At 43.8% G+C, this 22,349-nt stretch overlaps 1 protein-coding gene across 1 annotated transcript in view; it reads left to right on the top strand.

Annotated features, from left to right (window-relative positions):
• TRPM1 (transient receptor potential cation channel subfamily M member 1) overlaps window positions 1-22,349 on the top strand; it is a 307,999-nt gene that overhangs the window by 215,711 nt on the left and 69,939 nt on the right. The window contains exons 11-18 of the mRNA XM_063926248.1: window positions 695-865; window positions 1,954-2,088; window positions 4,747-4,797; window positions 14,853-14,993; window positions 15,310-15,339; window positions 17,717-18,006; window positions 20,042-20,270; window positions 21,028-21,150. Of these exons, the coding sequence (XP_063782318.1) occupies window positions 695-865; window positions 1,954-2,088; window positions 4,747-4,797; window positions 14,853-14,993; window positions 15,310-15,339; window positions 17,717-18,006; window positions 20,042-20,270; window positions 21,028-21,150 (1,170 nt within the window). The remainder of the gene's footprint in view (window positions 1-694; window positions 866-1,953; window positions 2,089-4,746; window positions 4,798-14,852; window positions 14,994-15,309; window positions 15,340-17,716; window positions 18,007-20,041; window positions 20,271-21,027; window positions 21,151-22,349) is intronic.

The following is a 22,349-nucleotide window of genomic DNA, read 5'->3' as shown; positions in this document are numbered from 1 at the left end:
AGATATGGATATATAGATAATTTTTATTGTGGTATTGTGGAAAGCGTCCTAACCTATGGGATAACTGTATGATTTGAGAACTGTACAGTTGATGAAGATAAGGCCCTAGATTGGGTGGTTAGGACTGCAGGTAGAGTAAGTGTTGCATTGCCATGCATTCAGGAAATCTATGATATCAAAGGCCATTTTGGAAGATCCAAGCCATCCTAACTATATGATGTTTGAGATATTACCATCAAACAGATGTTTTAGGGCTGTGCCCACACGCACAAAATGCCTGTAAAATAGTTTCTTTCCTACAGCTGTGCGCATGTTATAGTGTCAAAATGTTTTAACTTGAAAAATATTGGGTCGGGATTTGGGTTTGCTATTTCATTGACATTCCCTGGTGCTTGTTAATGACAATAAAGACATTCTTTTATATATATATATATATGTATATATATATATATAATAAAAGAGAGAGAGACTCACACACACATGCATACACAAATGAATCTTATATAATATGTTAAAATGACGTTTTCTGGGAAGTTTCAAAGGCTTGCTTCTGCCAAGGGAACGTATCAATCTTGACATCGTAAGTGCCAATCAAATGATGAATTGAGTTACATTTCTCAGTGAGATTAGAAAAACCACATAATTAAATTGTAGTGAATCACACCATATTTTCTTATGTACATTATGATGCCAGCCTTTAGGAAGCCTTACAGCAGCGGATGGCTCCGCTCAGGATAAAGAAAAGAGATCACCTGTAGCCCAAACTAAAGCACCCAGGGGAAAGAGCAAAGGCAAAAAGAAAGGCAAAGGCAAAGATGAGCCCGAGGAAGAGACTGATCCAAGGAAGATTGAGCTTCTGAACTGGGTATTATTTTTTGACACTCTTAACATCACTCTATCTAAATTATCAAGTATCATTTTTTTTATTTGTCAATAACCTATGGTGTACATTGTGCCAGAGTATAATAACAACTACAATTCACAGAATTCATGTACAGATGAAGCCTCTCTCATCTAGCCTTCTCTGTTGTGCCTAGGTGCACCAAGGTTTATTAGCATAATCCTTTCATCTATTGTTCTCAGATGCAATACAATACAGAGGGAACAATACAGCAGGGGATTAAATCATTACAGCAGGGTAAATCCCCTGCTGTACTGGCTCAGTTAATCCTATTAAAGGGATAGATGAGCAGGGCTCCATCTGTACATTACAAGCACTGATATTTATTAGCATTTGGGCACTGCGGATCCCATGTGGCACCATAAAGGATAATTATAATGATAATGTGGTGCACACATTCCACAGCGCTTTACAGAGAGATCGTTCTAGACATTTACATCAGTCCCCAAAGACCTCAGTGGTGTGAGGCAGTAATGTTAATCACTACAGCATCCACATGCTGCCCGGTCTGAATCCGAACTATAGCATAACCTCCAATGTTGCAGCTGTAATTGAGACATTCATTAAGTACATTAGTCAGTATATTTAGTGTCAGATAAGGTTTTCTAGCACTTTATTGCACAAGAATGATGCTTCTGAATTTCATCCAATCATGGTGCAAAAATGTTGCTTGGTCATTCCATGAAACGCACTGTATTTCTAAATTCAAGTAGAATTGATATTCAGTAAATAGATCGGGGATGACAATAGTGTCATTGTCAGGGCAGTCTGCTCTGTGATGTGGTTATGAAAGGAATTCTGGAAAACCATATTGATTGCAGGAAATCCATGTGTAACACTTATGGCTAGAAAATCTAAAGAATTCCAAATCCCATTTCAGAGAGTGGTGAATATACCATTAAACAATTTTAAGAATTTTGCTCATCTCGACTTTTGTCCCAAGAGAAGAAATAATTATTTAGAAATAAAATTTCTGTAACATTTTTTCATTTCTATGTTCTCCGCTGAGAGAGTTCAGTAATTATTATAGATATCTAACTTGTTTTTTAAAGGTCAACTCCCTAGAACAAGCTATGATGGATGCCCTGGTTTTAGATCGAGTGGATTTTGTAAAACTTCTAATTGAGAATGGCGTCAACATGCAGAGGTTTCTCACTATACCTCGCTTAGAAGAGCTTTACAATACAGTAAGTAGATGGGCAATGATGAATGATCGTAAAATATAAATGTGTCTGGGTTGGTTTACTCTGCCTGTGGGGATGTAGGGATCCCTTTTTGCAAACCCTGACCTCCTCCTCATAGGAAGAAGCAGGGGTCCAGGATACAAAGTCATATAAAGTTGGCATATGTTCCCGCAAGCAAACTGAAAATTTCTTGGCAGAGGCTGGCTTAAATAGTTCCCCTTTAAATTTGGTGTTATGATGACATCCGTAGTTACATGACCTCAAGTATGTATTTCTGAGAGAATTGCGCATCCATACGACAGGTAGCGGGACACCTGCCATGCAGAGGAGACTGCAACACCAAGTTTGGTGTGGGGGGCAGAGAGTGCCTGCAGCATGAAGTCATCTGAAGTACTGTACAGTATGTCTCTCCACAGTGCCCCACCATCTCATCTCTATCCCAAACTATACAGTTCCAGTGCAACCTACTACCTCTCTTCACCCCATACTAGAATGTATGCCAGTGGTGTCAAACTCGCAGCCCGCGGGCCGCATGCGGCCCCTGGGCAGGGGTCTTTCTGCGGCCCAACCACCTTGTTTGCAGCGAGGACAGGAGAGCACAGCAAATGTCTCTCCTGCTCCTCAGTCCAGTTTCCAGCGGCGGGGTGGGTATCTTAAATCATGTGATGGTTAGTGAGCCAATTAGAGCTCTGATTGGCTCACGAATCGGCACCTGATTTTAAGATACCTGCACCACCGCAGGAGACCGGACTGAGGAGCAGGTGAGGTGCGCGCTGTGCTCTCCTTCCTTCACACACAGCCAGACAGCAGATCCCATTTAGCAGTGGCGGTGAGCACATTGGAAGCATATGTCATCTGGTACTGTCAGAGCATATGTTTATCTGGCACTGTGGGGGCATACTGTATGTGTATCTGGAACTGTGGGTGCATATGTGTATCTGGAACTGTGGGGGCATAGGTGTATCTGGAACTGTGGGGGCATATGTGTATCTGGCACTGTGTGGGCATATGTGTATCTGGCACTGTGGGGCATATGTATATCTGGCACTGTGGGGGCATATGTATATCTGACACTATGCAGACATATGTGTATCTGGCACTTTTAGGGGCATATGTGTATCTGGCACTATTGGGGGCATATGTGTATCTGGCTCTACTGGTGGCATATGTGTATCTGGCTCTACTGGGGCATATGTGTATCTGGCTATACTGGGGGCATATGTGTATCTGGCTGTACTGGGGGACATATGTGTATCTGGCACTACTGGGGGTATATGTGTATTGGGCACTGCACTACTGGGGGCATATGTGTATCTGGCACTGCACCAATTGTCGCATATGAGTATCTGGCACTATTGGTGGCATATGTGTATCTGTCACTGCACTACTGACGGCATAATTGTATCTGACCCCCATATGTGTATCATACACCCATTTTTTTTTGGTACGTGTGCCTTCAGTGTGCGCACACAGTACCACTAAGAAATTTCCTACTTGCACCACTGCATTAAGGTACATTTTTTCTTCACGATACTTGACATCTCTTTGATTATACTTCATTGTTGGTTTTTCTAAAAAAAAACATTGAAAATTGCATATAAGACTCTTTTTTCCTCTTGCGGCCCACACAAGACTTAGACCTTAATTATTCGGCCCAGTTGGGATTTTGAGTTTGACATGCCTGATGTATGCTATCACAGGCAAGGTCCTTTCTGCCTTCTGTCTCATGTTTGTAATTTGGCTACCCTGAATTTCCTTTTTATGTCTCATGCTGAATTTCTTCAGATGTCATGAGATTTAGGGCCTGGTTCTGAGTCACACTCAGTGTCGATGCCACATGTCTTCATTCTGCACTTGTGTCCCAGTTGCATAGCGCCTGTGTCTCAATTGTTAGCGTTCAGAGATGCAGAATAGAAGTGGATGCACGGTCTGTGGAATTCAGAGGGCATTCCTGGGAGGGGTGGCCAAACAGATGTGGACGTGCTGCTGCAATAGCTGCATCCAAAGACGCACAACCACTCACACAGGAGGCCAAAAGGCTGGTGTAAGTTTTGATGGTGTATACAATGGTGCGCCTGAAGATGCACTCAGACAGAACTTCCCCATTGTAAGATGCTGCAAATGGGTGTCTCACTAATAATGAAATCAGCCACGGCATTAGCATTAAAAACACTCGTGGCTATGGCAAAATATGCAGCCACGGACACATCTGTGTGCAACTCAGAATCAGCCCCTAGTTTTGTTAATTACAACCATACATTTATCCTTCTGCTCAACTGTATCCTCATGTCTTTAGTATGCCAACTGTTTTCAGGTCTGTCTGTTGTGACAGGTGCTACAGCAGTGGATCCCAAAGTCGGTCCCTAAGGCTCCCTAACGGTCCAGCTTTTAAGGATATCCATGGCTGAACACAGATCAAATGGACTGATGTCTTAATTAAGTCACCTGTGCCCAAGCATGATTATCCTGAAAACCTGGACTGCTAGGGTGCCTTGAGGGCTGAGTTTGGGAACCTCTGTGCTACGGAATCTGTGGGGCTGCACAAATAAATGATGATGAAAGATGGAAACTAATGCTGGCCATAGCTATAATGTACATACAACATGTCTTATTATACATGTAAATGTAAGAGTCCTAACTGCTTTATATTTTACATTTTAGAGATTGGGTCCTCCAAATACTCTCCATTACCTTGTACGAGATGTTAAAAAGGTATGGTATTTACTTAGAAATCGTAAGTGACAAATATGCAGGAAAAGTACTTCTGTGGCATGCATAGAACAGTGTGTCGTTTTGCTTTATGTTACAGTACAATATGACAGCCATCTCCCTTATTAGGGATTCAGTTATTCTTATTAGTTTCAGAGTAAGGATGCCAACACAGCAGCACGATGCAGCTCAGACCACGATCACCAGCTGATCGTGGTCCGATCCCCCCGCCAGCTCCTTGCTTCCCGATGTGCTGCCGATGCGCACAGGAGGCAGAGAGTGGGTCCCCCGATACCGATCCGATGCACGGTGACATGTATTCACCGTGCATCGGATCGGGTAATCTTAACTGCAGCATCCAAGATCTCCGATCTGACATGCAAGCGGCGGGTACGTGCATCGGATTGGAATAATTAGCAGAAAAGGTACATTTCTACAACAATTCCCATCCAATCGCTCGCACGATGCATCAAAATCGGGGTCATCGGGACGAAATCATCCTGGTGTACCCATACTAAGAATAGAGTGCAATACACAAATTACAGATAGCAGAGGGAACATATATCAAGTGTCAGGACACATAGCAATGTTTATATACATACACTATAGAGACATATGTTTTAGAACTCCCCAGTTTTACTATGTCTTTATTGACATTGAGGCAGTTTAACATCTAAATGTCCTCTGAAATTACAGCATGGAACAAATAAACAATTGGCAATATAATTTTATTTAACAAAATTAATCTACAGTGAGTGTTTGACTCATCAGAGTCTGTACAATGGAAATCAAATATTGTTCAGGAAGTTCTTGCCAACACTGTTGCAGAAGTTCCTACAAATGTGTTGCACTTGAAAATTTATTTGCCTTCTCCCTTCTGTTCTGTAAATTTCAAACCAGCTCAGAGGCGTTTAAGTGTTGAAACTGTGCTGGTCATTTTTTATTTGAAGCCTCCTGTCTTGTTGTTTTCCTAGAAGGTAATTCTGACATAGCCTGGAGATATGTGTATGGTCATTATTTTGCTGTAGGATGAACCCTTGACGAACTAGACGTAGACCTGGAGGTATTGTATAGGGCTGAAAAATGCTGTAGTTTGGATCAGGGTGCCAGCCACTCTGTGCAAGTGCCCATGTTGGGATTAAGCAAAAGATTCCCAGCCCATCATGCTTCCTCCTCAATGTTTGACAATTTGTGTCGCAGAGATTATGTACAAAGTTTCCCACGTTGTTTAAGCCTGAAATTGAAAAGGACAATGCTTTTAGCAGAAAGAAAATGGTGTGTTTTACTATTAGAAGCATCGCCGTTTTAAAGTTTGTGCTTATGCCACCATTTAGTATATAAACCACACCATAGGCGTGAGCAGGCTCTCGGTAAGAGGTGTGCGACACCCAGAGGCGTCACCAGGTGTGGTGATACCCTGTGCGCACCCCTGATCTCCTGCAGCGATCGCTGTAAAAAAGGGGTGTGGTCTTACACTTAGGGTGCGTGGCTTCGCGTGGATCCCGGAATCGTCACTCTGGGGGAAGCCCAGCATCTCGGGAGATGCTGGGCTTCCCCCAGTGACAGTCTCCATGCGCTGTCGGCTCCTCTTCTATGACAGAAGCCGAGTGCTGTAGGAGACTTTGTCACTGTGGAGGAGCTGACATTTGGTGTCACCCCCCTCCAGTTGTCACACCCGGGTGCGGGCCGCACCCGCCTTGTGACGCCACTAGCGACACCCCCCCCTCCCCCCAGATACACTGCTGGGATCTGTGTCTGCGGATCTCGGTGCTCAAATACATTGGGGACACACGGGGCCACACATCGTATCGTATTCGCACTCATTAACATGCACGGCGTGCATGCAATGGGTGGAATGCTAGGTAGATGTCATATATTCATACACGATAACGACCTAGTGTATGGCCAGCATAAATTATTTACACAATTCTTATTCCCTGAAAAAGGACCATTTTATAATGCTAGATGTTTTTATTTTATTTTATTTTTTGATCATCAAAACATTTTCTTCACCTCTAGCAGTTTACTGCTTACATTTATATGTATTTATTATTAGTTATCTTACAACACAAAAACACATCAACATGTCCATAAAATCAAGAACACACAGACTGAATGAACAAGCGGCCATCATACAATCACTGTGTTATGCTATGCAATGTGGAGGGCAATATCAATAGCAGTGTGGGAAAAAAAGTGCTATGTGCAATGTGGGTGGGAGGAGGTGAAGATAGAATAGGCGAACAGATGTACTAAGCCTTGAAAAGTGATACATTTCACAGTGATAAAGTACCAACCAACCAGCTCCGAACTGAAATTTTTCAAACCCAGCCTGTGATATGACAGTCAGGAGCTGATTGGTTGGTACTTTATCACCGTGAAATGTATCACTTTTCAATGCTTTGTTCATCTGGCCCAGGGCCCTTTATTCCTAGTTACACCTATGAGCTAATTACTGTGAAAGAATAAATGTACTGTACAGTAATATATATATATATATATATATATATAACGAGTTTTATGGTAAGAACTTACCTTTGTTAAAACTCTTTCTGCGAGGTACACTGGGCTCCACAAGGAATGGACAATGGGGTGTAGAATAGGATCTTGATCCGAGGCACCAACAGGCTCAAAGCTTTGACTGTTCCCAGAATGCACAGCGCCGCCTCCTATATCACCCCGCCTCCCAGCACAGGAGCTCAGTTTTTAGTTAACCAGCCCAATGCAGTAGCAGGAAAAGTAGCCATATACACCACACTCTCACGACAGGAGAAGTGTCAGCGGCTAATGCCATACCAACCCAAAAGAAGCTAAGTGCGTCAGGGTGGGCGCCTTGTGGAGCCCAGTGTACCTCGCAGAAATAGTTTTAACAAAGGTAAGTTCTTACCATAAAACTCGTTTTCTGCTGCGGGGTACACTGGGCTCCACAAGGAATGGACAATGGGGATGTCCTAAAGCAGTTCCTTATGGGAGGGGACGCACTGTAGCGGGCACAAGAACCCTGCGTCCAAGCATCCTGGGAAGCGGCAGTATCGAAGGCATAGAACCTTATGAAGGTGTTCCTCGTGGACCACGTAGCCGCCTTGCATAATTGATCAAGGGTCGCACCACGTTGGGCCGCCCAAGAAGGTCCAACAGACCGAGTAGAATGGGCCTTAATGTGATCAGGAGCAGAGAGACCAGCCTTCACATAAGCATGTGCAATCACCATTCTAATCCATCTGGCAAGAGTTTGCTTGTGAGCAGGCCAGCCCCATTTGTGAAAACCAAACAAAACAAAGAGAGAATCAGATTGTCGAATAGAAGCAGTTCTCTTCACATAGATACGGAGAGCCCGTACCACATCCAAAGACCGCTCTTTGGAAGACAAATCAGGAGAGACAAAGGCCGGAACCACAATCTCCTGATTAAGGTGGAATGAATAAACCACCTTAGGTAAATATCCGGGACGAGTCCTAAGAACCGCCCGGTTACGGTGAAAAATCAGATATGGGGAACTACAAGACAAGGCACCCAGATCCGACACTCTTCTAGCAGAGGCAATAGCCAGCAAGAACACCACCTTAAGGGAAAGCCACTTAAGGTCAGCTGAACCAAGAGGTTCAAATGGAGGCTCCTGCAACGCCTCCAAAACCACCGACAAGTCCCAAGGAGCCACAGGCGGGACATAGGGAGGTTGGATACGCAACACACCCTGAGTGATAGTATGAACATCAGGTAAAGTCGCAATTTTTCTCTGAAACCACATCGACAAGGCAGAAATATGAACCTTGAGGGAGGCCAGACGCAGGCCTAAATCTAGGCCTTGCTACAAAAAAGCCAAAAGTTTGGCTGTACTAAACTTGGATGCGTCATAATTGTTAGATGCGCACCAAGCAAAGTAGGAATGCCAGACCCTATGATAAATCCGAGCAGAAGCCGGTTTCTGGGCCCGCAACATAGTTTTAATGATCTCTTCAGAAAAACCCTTAGCCCTCAAGACGGAAGCTTCAAGAGCCATGCCGTCAAAGACAGACGGGCTAGGTCCTGGTAGACACAGGGGCCCTTAACGAGGAGGTCTGGGCGTTGTGGAAGTAGAATTGGATGCTCTGACGATAGGTCTTGCAGGTCTGAGAACCAGTGCCGTCTAGGCCACGCTAGAGCTATGAGAAGCAGAATTGCTTTTCTTGCTTGAACTTCCGAATTACCCTGGGCAGGAGTGACACCGAAGGGAACACGTACGGCAGCCGAAAACCTCCACGGTACCGCCAGTGCATCCACGAATGCTGTTTGAGGATCCCTTGTCCTTGCTCCAAAGACCGGAACCTTCTGATTGTGTCGAGACGCCATCAGATCTACGTCTGGAAGGCCCCACCTTTCCACTAGGAGTTGAAACACTTCTGGATGGAGGCCCCACTCGCCGGCATGCACGTCCTGACGACTGAGAAAGTCCGCTTCCCAATTCAGGACTCCCGGAATGAATATTGCCGATATGGCCAGTAGATGGCGTTCTGCCCACTGTAGAATCCGTGAGACTTCCTTCATTGCTAGGCGGCTTTGAGTGCCGCCTTGATGATTTATGTAAGCCACTGTGGTGGCGTTGACCGACTGTACTTGAACAGGACGGTTCTGAATTAAATGCTGGGCTAGGTGCAAGGCATTGAAGACCGCCCGCAACTCCAGAATATTGATCGAGAGGAGGGACTCCTCCTTGGTCCACCGCCCCTGAAGGGAGTGTTGCTCCAGCACCGCACCCCAACCTCTTAGACTGGCATCTGTCGTCAACAGGACCCAGACGGATATCCAGAACGGACGGCCACTGCACAGTTGTTGGTCCCGGAGCCACCAGAGCAGTGACAGATGGACCTCCGGAGTCAATGAGATCATTTGAGACCTGATCCGGTGAGGCAGACCATCCCATTTGGCTAGAATCAGCCTCTGGAGAGGGCGAGAGTGAAATTGAGCGTACTCCACCATGTCGAATGCTGACAACATGAGGCCAAGCACCTGCATCGCCGAATGTATCGACACTTGCGGATGAGATAGGAAGCAACGAATCCTGTCCTGAAGTTTCAGGACTTTCTCCTGATACAGGAACAACTGCTGGTTGTGAGTGTCCAAAAGTGCTCCCAGATGCACCATGATCTGAGCAGGGATCAGGGATGACTTCTTCCAGTTGATGAGCCACCCGTGGGCTTGTAGAAACTGGACCGTCATATCCAGATGATGCAGGAGAATATCTGGGGAATTTGCCAGGATTAACAAGTCGTCCAAATATGGCAGTATCCTGACCCCTTGACGGCGTAGAACCACCGTCATCACCGCCATAACTTTGGTGAAGACTCGCGGAGCCGCTGTTAAACCAAAAGATAATGCCCGAAACTGGTAATGGATGGTGCCAATAGCAAACCTCAGGTATTGTTGATGTGACACTGCTATAGGAATATGCAGGTAAGCATCCTGTATGTCCAGGGAGACCATGTAGTCCCCAGGTTCCAAGGCCAGAACTATAGAGCGAAGGGTTTCCATACGGAACTTGGAAATCTTCACAAACCTGTTCAATGCCTTGAGGTTGACAATGGGCCGTTTCGGGACTAGAAACAGCGGAGAATAGTACCCCCGGCCCCTCTGAGCAAGAGGCACTTGTACTATGACTCCTGTATCCAGGAGGGTCTGTACCACCGAGTGTAGAGTTTTTGCCTTTGTCTGGTCCAAAGGGATGTCTGTCTGGCAAAATCGATGAGGGGGTCGGTTTTTGAAGGCTATGGCGTAACCTCGTGTGACGACTTCCCGTACCCAGGCATCTGGAGTGGTCTTCAACCATTCCTGGGCATACCCTAGAAGCCGGCCCGCCCCGTTATGCGGCAGGCTTATCGGTCTTGGCAGCTGGCTGACGGGCAGCCCAGGCTCTTTTGGGCTTCGGCTTACCAGGTTTGGAAGTGCGGGCCTGCTTATGGTACACCTGACCTTTTGCTTTACCTGAAGGACGAAAGGGGCGAAAGGACGTACTTTTAGCCTTCGACACAGAAGGAGCGGTATTAGGTAGACAGGCAGTTTTGGCAGAAGCCAAGTCAGCCACTATCTTATTTAAGTCCTCCCCAAACAAAATATCTCCCTTGAAAGGGAGTACCTCCAGGGTTTTTCTTGAGTCCAGATCCACAAACCAGGATCTCAGTCACAATATCCGGCGAACCAGGACTGACATAGTAGAAGCCTTGGCTGCTAGGATACCGGTATCAGAAGCCGCCTCTTTGATATATCGAGAAGCTGTGACAATATATGACAAGCATTGTCTAGCATGGTCAGAAGAGATTTCAGCTTCTAACTCCAAGGCCCATGCTTCAATAGCCTCTGCAGCCCATGTAGCTGCAATAGTGGGCCTTTGTGCAGCACCTGTGAGGGTGTAAATCGCTTTCAGACAACCATCCACACGTTTATCCGTAGGCTCTTTTAGAGACGTGACGGTAGTAACAGGTAGAGCTGAGGAAACCACCATCCTAGCCACATGTGAGTCCACTGGAGGAGGCGTTTCCCAATTTTTAGACAGCTCTGGCGCGAGGGGATAGTGAGCCAGCATCTTCTTTTGAGGCACAAACTTCGTACCCGGGTTTCCCCAGGGCTCCTGACGTATATCCACTAGGTGGTCAGAGTGAGGTAAAACTTGTTTAACCACCTTCTGACGCTTGAACCTATCTGGTTTCTTAGGAGGGACGGATGGCTCGGGATCATCCGTAATCTGCAGAATTAACTTAATAGCCTCCACAAGATCAGGAACATCCACATGTGAACTACCCTCCCCATCAGCCGTATCTGAATCAGAACCTGAGGGGTCAGTATATGTGCCGTCTTCATCAGACGAGGTGTCAGCGACAGCAGTGGATTGTGAGGAGAGAAGCGCTCGCTTAGAGGACCTCTTGGACTTAGGCGAGCGTTGGTCAGACTTTTTAGTAGTCAAGGACTGGTTCAACTTCTTTAATTGAGCAGATAAATCGTCCGCCCACGGCGGGTTAGCTGCAGGGACCACATACGGTTGTGCAGGCATTGGGGGTCCCATAGGGGGTGTTAGTTTATGAACTAGCGTATGCAGAAGTGTGGAAAAAGCAGCCCACAGCGGGTCATTATTTGCCCCCGTTGCCACCGTCCCACTGGGCGGCAAGGAGCCCCCAGAACCAGAGCCCAAAGCTGCTATATTCTCCTCATAGTTATCTGCGGCTTCAGCAACACCGGCAGTGTGTTCAGCCCCAGAACCGTTACCCTCAAAAGCAGACATGATATAACTTGCAGTATGAGGTAACACAGTACAATTATCAGCAGCACTATATCTCTAAACCCAAACCCCTGCGCAGTGTAGTCAGCACTAGCAGAAATAAAGGAGAGATATGGTGACTAAATCACAGAGAAACATACGTAATACAGTATATCTTTTTGAAAATCCTATATTAGATAACACCTGACGCACCAAGCCCCCTCAGGTTATGGAATATAGGGATAGCAGGTTGAGTGAAAGACACGAAATGGACACCACTCAGCTATCAAATGCAAACACAGAAAGTCACAGTTTGTACAATGCAGAGGTTATTAATGACAATAATACTGCACTGGACTAGCTTACACAGCTATATAATAGATATAACAGTACATAGTAAGAACTGGATGTATATCACAGGGTAATTGTACTTTAAAACCCTGACTAAATGCACTCTTTCTTAACTATCACTGTCTAAAAAGGCAGGTAGAATACTTAAGTGTCATGTAAAAGCACAGCGCTGACAACCAGGCGGCTTTACATAGGAGGAATTGCCCAAGCAGTCCCAGGAACAGTGAGCTGAGGGATAATGGCGCCGCAGACACTGGCAGGGAGTGAGGAAAAGACAGATATGCAGCTCCAGGGCGGGAACACTTGCTAGAAATGGCGCCCTGGGGCTGGGGGAGGGGCTTCAGGTCTAAGCCTTATCCCCCCTGCTGGCAAAACCACTGGGTACTGTGGGCGATATAAGAATTGGTTGAGAAAACCTGACCTGCGCCCATGCCCTGGTGATCTAGTGGGATCGCCTGTACTGCCACAGTGTCCACTGCCAGTGCGCGCGGCCCGCCTCCCACTGATCGTGTCGGATCGCGATAAAGACCGGGTCCCGCAAGTGGGACCTACTTACCACCTCCCGAAGCGCGGCCACGCGATCCTGGAGAGCCCCAGCCGTGTGTGTCTAACATGAAGAAAACCGGAGCCTCCGCTGTAGGTACCCGGCAACCAGGGCTCGGGAGTATACAGCGCCGCTGGGGAGAGCTGGAGCTGCAGCAGTGAATGTCACAAGACATTTACCACCACTGCTGCCCTTGAAGTCTTCACTTTTTACTTCATAAAAAGCTTTCCTTAGGGCTGCTTGGAGCAGCCCCTCTGTTCAGTGCCTGCTTACTGCAGAACTAACTTACAAAACTGAGCTCCTGTGCTGGGAGGCAGGGTGATATAGAAGGCGGCGCTGTGCATTCTGGGAACAGTCAAAGCTTTGAGCCTGTTGGTGCCTCGGATCAAGATCCTATTCTACACCCCATTGTCCATTCCTTGTGGAGCCCAGTGTACCCCGCAGCAGAAATATATATATATATATATATATATATATATATATATAGTATGTGCTCGGATCGGCACTCTCCATATAAGTTCAATGGTGCTCCAGTGCCGTCTGGAACATGCATGCAGAAGTTTTCAATGAAACAATCAGCGGCACTCAGAGACTGCAATAGCCATGAGTAAAGTGCAAGTGCTTTTAATCCATATAGGCAAAAATTAGTGGTTCCACTAATTTTTGCCTATATGGATGAAAAGCACTTGCACTTTACTCATGGCTATTGCAGTCTCTGAGTGCCGCTGATTGTTTCATTGAAAACTTATATATATATATATATATATATATATATATATACTGTATATGTACGTGAGAATGTATGAATGTGAGGATGGTCATTTTCCATTGTATTCTTCATGCATTGTTTAATGTACATTCATTCTAATATGTTTCTCATTGTCCATCTAAATATATTCTGATTCCTTTCCATTGTTCATCTTCATCGCATCATTGCCATGCAGAGACTGACTAGGGGATTCGGATGGGTTAACTTGGAGGTGAATCTCTTTTCAATGTAAATGATGCCGCTGTCCCTTTCCCTGATTGACCACGGTACATTGCACATACAGTAGCTCCACCGCTCAAAGTTCCCCTTCCCTGACTGTTCCAACCTGTCCAATAAGCAGTGAGGATCATCGGTTTCCCGTTGATGGTTTCTTGCCATCTAATGCACCGATGGCACCATCAATGATTAACCTTTTGATGACCAACATACTCTCATCAGAGATATATCCTATAACAGCCTATACTGAATGTATCTGTTTACATATCAGTAATCAGAGACAATTGTCATGTTACCATAATTTGCTTTGTTACTAATAAACACAAATTGTTTCTGTTGCACTATTACTTTTATAACATGCTATGTACTGTAGTTGTATAGTTTGTAGATCTACAGTATATTACAATAATTTCTTATACTATTTGTTACTGAACTATTTCTGAAGCCCTATTGTTAGAGTTGATTGTCTGGACTATCTATACTTTTTTTTGTCTGAAATGCAGTATTTAAAAGTATTTGTTTATCTATGGTGGGTGTTATTAACTCTGAATTCACATGTACTCTAAAATGGATGGCTTGGTCTTATTTCATAAAAGCTTCCTCAAATCATGTCATTAATAACTGGATGATATGGCAGCAACCAAATGCACTTTTTCATCAACTGTGACATGAGAAAGGCTAATGAGGTGGCACTGTGATGTTGGGATGATAGCACCTCATTGGTTGTACTATATATGATTAGTAAGTTGTCAGACAGTATTACACAACTAGATAGATAGATAGATAGATAGATAGATAGATAGATAGATAGATAGATAGATGCAGTAGATAGATAGATAGATGCAGTAGATAGATAGATAGATAGATAGATAGATAGATAGATAGATAGATAGATAGATAGATAGATAGAAGTTGCCAATGTTTCATACTTAACAAGCATGTATTCTGTGCAGGGTAACCTTCCACCAGATTATCATGTCAGCTTGATTGACATTGGCCTTGTGCTTGAGTACCTCATGGGTGGGGCCTATCGTTGCCACTACACCAGGAAGACCTTCAGGACACTATACAATAATCTGTTTGGACCAAAGAGGGTAAAGTTAACATTTCTAACAAAAATCTCTAATAGAATGCTAATTAGTTGCTTTTAAAGTTCACAAATATTTGTACACATGTAATATGATAATTTCAGAAATCATGACATAATTACTGATGTTACATGTGATATAAGCACTTCATGTAATAGGACTATGCTAATATGCTCAAAGCAACAATTGCATCATTTAAATAGATTACCTACATCTGCAATAATATTAACAAAAAAATATATATACAAATATATATACAGTATTGTGACCTACGTCAGCTTAATAAGGGGAATTAATGAAATGTTGACGTTCTTCCATGCAGCCAAAAGCTCTCAAACTTTTAGGAATGGAGGTAAGTTTCCCTTTCACTATCATTAAGTATATGTGACTTTTTAGATTAGATTAAAAGTTATTAATGAACATTGTATTTTTTATTCATGTTGAGATTATAATAAACATGTAACCTATTTCTAGAGCAGGCAGAATAGTATTTGATTTATTCTGAATGCGTATTATCATGGGGGGTATTAAGCATGAAACTGTATTGTGATGCGATCGCATATTCCCATTTCCTGCCATAGTGCGCATGCGCGGGACCCACACTATGCGTGCGTGGCCAGGAATCTGCGATTGCATCTCACTATGCGAGCACCTCTGCCTGATTGACAGACAGAGGCATTTGCGGGGCATTCGCGGGGCAGTGATGCGGCATTGTGGGTGTGTCAACAAGGCATTGGGCGGGCATGTCGGTAGAAATGGGGGCGGGTTCTGGGTGGCTGCTTGACGTCACATGACCTGAAAAATGTCTGCCCTGCATCTGCCTTCGCAGCCTAGCTATGGAGGCAGGGGGCTTCCACAAATCAGCATTGCTAACGCAATTACAGTGCTATCGCATCACTGCAGGGTATTTGCATGCTGTGCGACCTTGTCCTGTGATGGGCGGCCCCCAGCATGCGATCGCAGCCAGTTAAACACACAAAACTGCAACTGAAATTGACTGAGGGCCTATATTTGTTCTATATGACAGTGAAACTTTTCAAGTTATAGTTATTGAATGCTTATGTTACTATCAAGAACATGTTGTTCTAGATAATGATTAAGCTAACTGTTAGTAGTTGTTATAGTTGATCTCTTGTTGTGTGACTTGAAACTTTTCCCAATGTTTCTCCGTAGGATCCTGCATCATTGTCATCATTCCCAGCCTCTCGTCCCATTCCTGGTTCCTGTAGCAAAGGCCTTCCCTCATTGTTCCTTCTTAAATGGTTTTATAGTTGTAGAACATCTGTATGCTCTGCAGTCTCAAGGAGATATTGCCATTACTGAGATGAGGACTTCTGTTCAATGACACAAGGTTTTGTGTTAAGTAGAATAAATGCACTCTTTTGACAGAATCAGTATACTATTCCTATTTTTGTTTGATTTGTATAGGAATATTACACAATAATAGAGTATTTTACAACATGTCCATCCTAAGCACTAATCTACCAGATTTGTGTCCAATATGGTCCCATGTGGGTGACTTAATTAGACAAATATAGGCCCTCATTCCGAGTCGTTCGCTCGGTATTTTTCATCGCATCGCAGTGAAATTCCGCTTAGTGCGCATGCACAATATTCGCACTGCGACTGCGCCAAGTATCTTTGCTATGAAGATAGTATTTTTACTCACGGCTTTTTCATCGCTCCGGCGATCGTAATGTGATTGACAGGAAATGGGTGTTACTGGGCGGAAACAGGCCGTTTTATGGGAGTGTGGCTGAAAACGCTACCGTTTCCGGAAAAAACGCAGGAGTGGCCGGAGAAACGGGGGAGTGGTTGGGCGAACGCTGGGTGTGTTTGTGACGTCAAACCAGGAACGACAAGCACTGAACTGATCGCACAGGCAGAGTAAGTCTGGAGCTACTCTAAAACTGCTAAGTAGTTTGTGAGCGCAATATTGCGAATACATCGGTCGCAATTTTAAGATGCTAAGATACACTCCCAGTAGGCGGCGGCTTAGCGTGTGTAACTCTGCTAAATTCGCCTTGCGACCGATCAACTCGGAATGAGGGCCATAGTTGCTTCGTTTGCAGGCCAAGAGGTTTGATCACACAGGTCCCAGGTTGTGCAGTTGGCTGCTGACTGTACACACACAACACAAATGCAATAATTTGTGCACTTGATTTTCCATCAGTCCCTATTCCTTTCTGGTTGATTCCAGTGAGATAAATATTGAGATTTCTGGAAGTGTGGCCATTCAAATCACTGCATGGGTTCACTACGGCTGGCCGGCGGTCGGGCTCCCGGCGACCAGCATCCCGGCGCCGGGAGCCCGACCGCCGGCTTACCGACAGCGTGGCGAGCGCAAATGAGCCCCTTGCGGGCTCGCTGCGCTCGCCACGCTACGGGCACGGTGGCGCGCTACGCGCGCCACACTATTTTATTCTCCCTCTATGGGGGTCGTGGACCCCCACGAGGGAAAATAAGTGTCGGTATGCCGGCTGTCGGGCTCCCGGCGCCGGTATACTGAGCGCCGGGAGCCCGACCGCCGGCATACAGAAGACCACCCCACTGCATATATGTCAAGTACAAGTTTCTGACCTTTGCATGCAAATCTTTGGATATTCAAAATGAATTACACATAATAGCAACTGATTTATTCACAAAACATTTGGAAAATATTGCAGTATTTTGCATTTGCTTCTGACAAAAAATTTAAAACTTCAGTTTAATTTTGACATTTTCTACAGGATGATGAGCCCCCTTCTAAAGGAAAGAGAAAGAAGAAGAAAAAGGAGGAAGAAATTGACATTGATGTGGATGATCCAGAGGTTAGCAGGTTCCAGTACCCTTTCCATGAGCTGATGGTTTGGGCTGTTCTTATGAAAAGGCAAAAGATGGCTCTCTTTCTGTGGCAGCGTGGTGAGGAAACCATGGCCAAAGCACTGGTAGCATGCAAACTCTACAAGTCTATGGCTCATGAGTCCTCAGAGAGCGACCTTGTAGATGACATTTCCCAAGACTTGGACAACAATTCAAAGTTAGTGTTTCATATCAATATATATATTTAATTGTGGTCTGTTTATCATACGTTATTATGAATCTAGAGCATCGGTGGTCAACCAGTCAGAGGTATAGAGCCAGTAAAAAATAAAATAAAATAAAAAGTAAAAAAAAAAAATATATATATATATATATATATATACCGAAGTGAGACAAGTTTAGAGAGAGAGAGAGAGAGAGACTCCAAGGTCCGGCACTCCAATGATCCGTGGGATAACTTCAGCCTGTGTCCTCACAGATATCAAAACATAGTCAGAAAAGGTGCGGCACTCGGCTTAAATAAATGAATGCAACAGAGACACGCTTCAGCAACGTTTCAATGTAATGAACACTTTCACTGCTATCACTATCACTGCAGGGGTGGCAGATATAACATGTGCAGAGAGAAGTAGATTTGGGTGGGGTGTGTTCAATCTGAAATCTAAATTGCAGTGTAAAAAAAAGCAGCCAGTATTTACCCTGCACAGAAACAAAATAATCCACCCAAATCTAACTCTCTCTGCAAATGTTATATCTGCCTCCCCTGCAGTGCACATGGTTTTGCCCAACTGCTAAAAAATTTCCTGCTGCGATCAACTTGGAATTACCCCCTATAAACGCGCACATACTTACAGCGCACACAAACTTGGAAATATAACATAATTTAAAAGCAGAATAATAAAAATATTTATTTATATACATTGTATGTTGCAATTGGATTTCTTACCAAAATTTGGCTTCTATTCGGTTGAAGCCATTAACAGTAATTATCTTTATAGTAATTATATTGTCAGTTAATACATATCAATGTTTTATTTTTAAAAGGTTTCAGTGTTGAAAAGGATGAATTACAAAAGTAATTGGGTTACCCAAATATTGCTAGTATTCTGAGCGTAGCACATTTGACAGGAATTTGGGAATGTCTCATAAGTGACTAAATGGGCTTTCAAACAATCTGTATAGTACTAAAATGATTGACCAAGCATGTAATCTGAGGTCTTTTCATCTGTAGATCATAGAAACTTTCAAGAAAGCTATAGATGGAGCCACACTAGTTGTGGCTCTGTCTGTGACTAGGCACGCCTATTGACAATAGCATCTCCGTCCAGCCGGGCGCGCTTCCGTGATGGAGACGCGCCCCATTCACTTGAATGGAGAGCATCTCCGTCTGCGTGCCCGGACAGGGACACTCAGAATGGGCGCGTCTCTGTGCACTCCCGGTGTGACTAGGCGGACGGATCGACTAGTCACTCCGGGAGTGCACGTTTGCGATGGAGTCGTCTCAGATAAGCACGGCTCCATCTGTTTCTTGAGGTACTCTATACCTTGCTATGTTAATTTTCAAGACTTTGGACCAAATGCAATAGTTAGCTTTTTTGAAAGGGCGGAGATTCAGTGAGTCAGCTGTCAGATTTAAAAAGCCAATTTTTACTAAGGCAACACTAACCAACTTTTTCCTTAATAAACATTGCTGCTTTAAATCTCACTATTAATTTGCACAAAACATCCTACCCATAGGCATGTACATGGGGGTGTTCAGATTATGTGCCCTCAACGCTATTAATCAGCCCCATAGTCTATCTAAAGCATCTCCTCCATGTATTTCAGCCAGCTCCTAGGGAAGTGGCAGACTCTTTTTGAATCCAAGATGGCAGATGTGAAACTGCTACCTGTATATCAGGCAGTGTTTTATGTCCTGGAGGGACCTATTACATTTGGTTCTTTGATATTTATTAAATGAAATGTTATTTGTCATAATGTGTTTTTTCCCTCAGTATTTAAAGTGGATAAAGAAAAAAAAATCTTTAGTCTCCTTTCACAATGTTATATTTTCTTAGCTTTCAGATGCTTATGTTATTATGAGTGTTTATTAAGATTTTTATACAAGACTAACCATAGATAACAAAAGTGGAGCAAACATTAAAATAAATTGCAATGCATCGTAAAAAGTGAAACAAAATGGATGTTTGTACAATCTAGTTTTGAGCAAGATGGTAGTATAAGTAAATTGTCTTCACTTTGCTTTACAATAGGGATTTTGGTCAGTTGGCCGTGGAATTGCTGGACCAGTCCTACAAACATGATGAGCAGGTTGCCATGAAACTTTTGACTTATGAGCTAAAGAACTGGAGTAATTCCACATGTCTAAAATTAGCGGTTGCTGCCAAACATCGAGACTTTATAGCACACACATGCAGCCAGATGCTACTAACTGACATGTGGATGGGACGTCTACGAATGAGGAAGAATCCGGGTCTTAAGGTACAGTAAGAATTACGTACAAACAGACATGAGGATTCATTTATTGGAAAGTAAGTCCATTAGCTACATACAATGTGGACAGCTATCATGTGGACTGAACTAATATTCATGAGAAGTTACTAGGATCAAGCACCTCATGACTCTAAGTGTTGCCACTGGCTGTAAGTGAATTGATAGGGTGGCAGGTTTACTTTTCAGATTTATTCTTATACTAAACATAAATTCTTTATAACATCTTTAAAATTATGTAACTGCTTCAGCCTCTCTATTTCAATGTTCTAAAGCATGTTCAGTTGTATACATTGTACCTTGCAGTAATCTAAAAGGTTAAAGCTATCCTTACAAGCAATGATTTTCATGGACAATGTGGTTGTTTTAGACCAAACTTTTCAGTGGGTACATGGGTCCAAAACAATCATTGATTCCAATCAACATTTTATGGGGTGTTTGTTGAGTAGATGTTGACCTTAGTGGCATAAAAATTTCACAGATCTGACCATGTGTGTGATTATTTTTCAACCAAGCTAATTGGAGACCATTGGATCTCTGTTTGGCCTCAATGCTGAGTGAATAGATCTAACTGTGTATGGGCACTTTAACTCATAAGAATGCAAAAATCAATTTAAATATAAAGTATAGCTAATTAGAGAGAACACCAAGACCTTCAGTTAGTCAAAACAAGCTGGTAGAAAACTGTTTATATCCTGCGTGGATTTTTTGCTTACTAACAATGCATTTTCCCTTTTACTGAGTGCAGGTAATATTAGGGATTCTTCTACCTCCGACCATTTTATTTCTGGAGTTCCGGTCTCAGGACGACCTTTCATTCCACACATCAAAGGAATATGAGGAAGGAAAAGAGAAAGAAGATGACAATATGGTAAGATGCAGACTGGTATTATTTGTAAATTATATGAAACAACTATGAGTATTCTTTCAAATATTATTAAAGCTTTGTTTAAAATTAATCTGCAGTTAAACAAGAAATGTATATTAAACTTTACTCTGACATGAAATTTCTTTAAATTCCAAAGATTTAATATAACATAAAATGTAATTTCTGTCACTAATCTCTTGGTGTTGGGAATGCTAAGGCCAGGGCTGGACTTTCCATCTGGCACTTCTTGCAAATGTCAGAAGAGTTAATGGCCTGATAGGCCGCTTCGGCCTAAAAGCTGGCACCAAGAGCAACAGGGGCTGGCTGAGCAGCTCCGCCTCCCAGCGTTCTACTCGGCTACCTGGCACACAGAGACAGGAACTGGCTGAACAGCTCTGCATCTTAGCACTCTGCTCAGCAGCCTGGCATACAGAGAGAAACGTGACTCGTTGCATGCCCTCGTGAGTGAGACATGACCACGCCCTTTAGTCATTTTATGCATGCGGCTTCAATGCCAGGACTGTTTTAGAACCCCCTCTCTGTCCCTCGCTATGACAATGGATAGTTATCCAAATAATCTTGCTCTATCAAGTTCTATATATTTTTTAATATTTAAGCAATATTTCTGATTATTTCATAACATGTTTTTCTACTATGGTATATATACAGTAATATAGGGACCAGATCCGGCCCTAGGCATAGGCAAACTAGGCAAATGGCTAGGGCATTTGGAATGGCTGGGGGCACAAGCAGCTTCTGCTGATTAAAATTATATACAGCATGCCTATATTCTGTGTGTGACTGCAGCTGTATCTGCATACAAAATGCTATGTTACAGTGTATTCCTGGAAATCACTGTAACATAGCATTTTGTATGCAGATACAGCCACAGTCGCACACAGAATATAGGCATACCGCATATCATTTTAATCAGCAGAAGCTGCTTGTGCATCCTCGTCACATAGCAATGCAAATAAGATGCATTTTTGGCAAAAATGGTGCCCGGCGTTAGCAGAGCTGGCCTAGAGCTGACAGCTGACTCATGCCAGATATCTCCTGCTGCATGGTGTATTGAGGCAAGATGTATGAGGACACATCTGTATCCAAGCAGAGGCAGTGGTCACAGTGTTAGCAGCCGTGTGAGTGCTGTGTACAGGTGGGTTGATTGTGCAATAGTGTTTGGCATATCTGTAAGGGGCGTC

The sequence above is a fragment of the Pseudophryne corroboree genome, chromosome 6 (genome assembly GCF_028390025.1).
Source record: "Pseudophryne corroboree isolate aPseCor3 chromosome 6, aPseCor3.hap2, whole genome shotgun sequence".
Classification (NCBI taxonomy): Eukaryota; Metazoa; Chordata; class Amphibia; order Anura; family Myobatrachidae; genus Pseudophryne; species Pseudophryne corroboree.
Note: the sequence above shows the minus strand (reverse complement) of the source record. Positions and strands in the feature narration are given on the sequence as shown.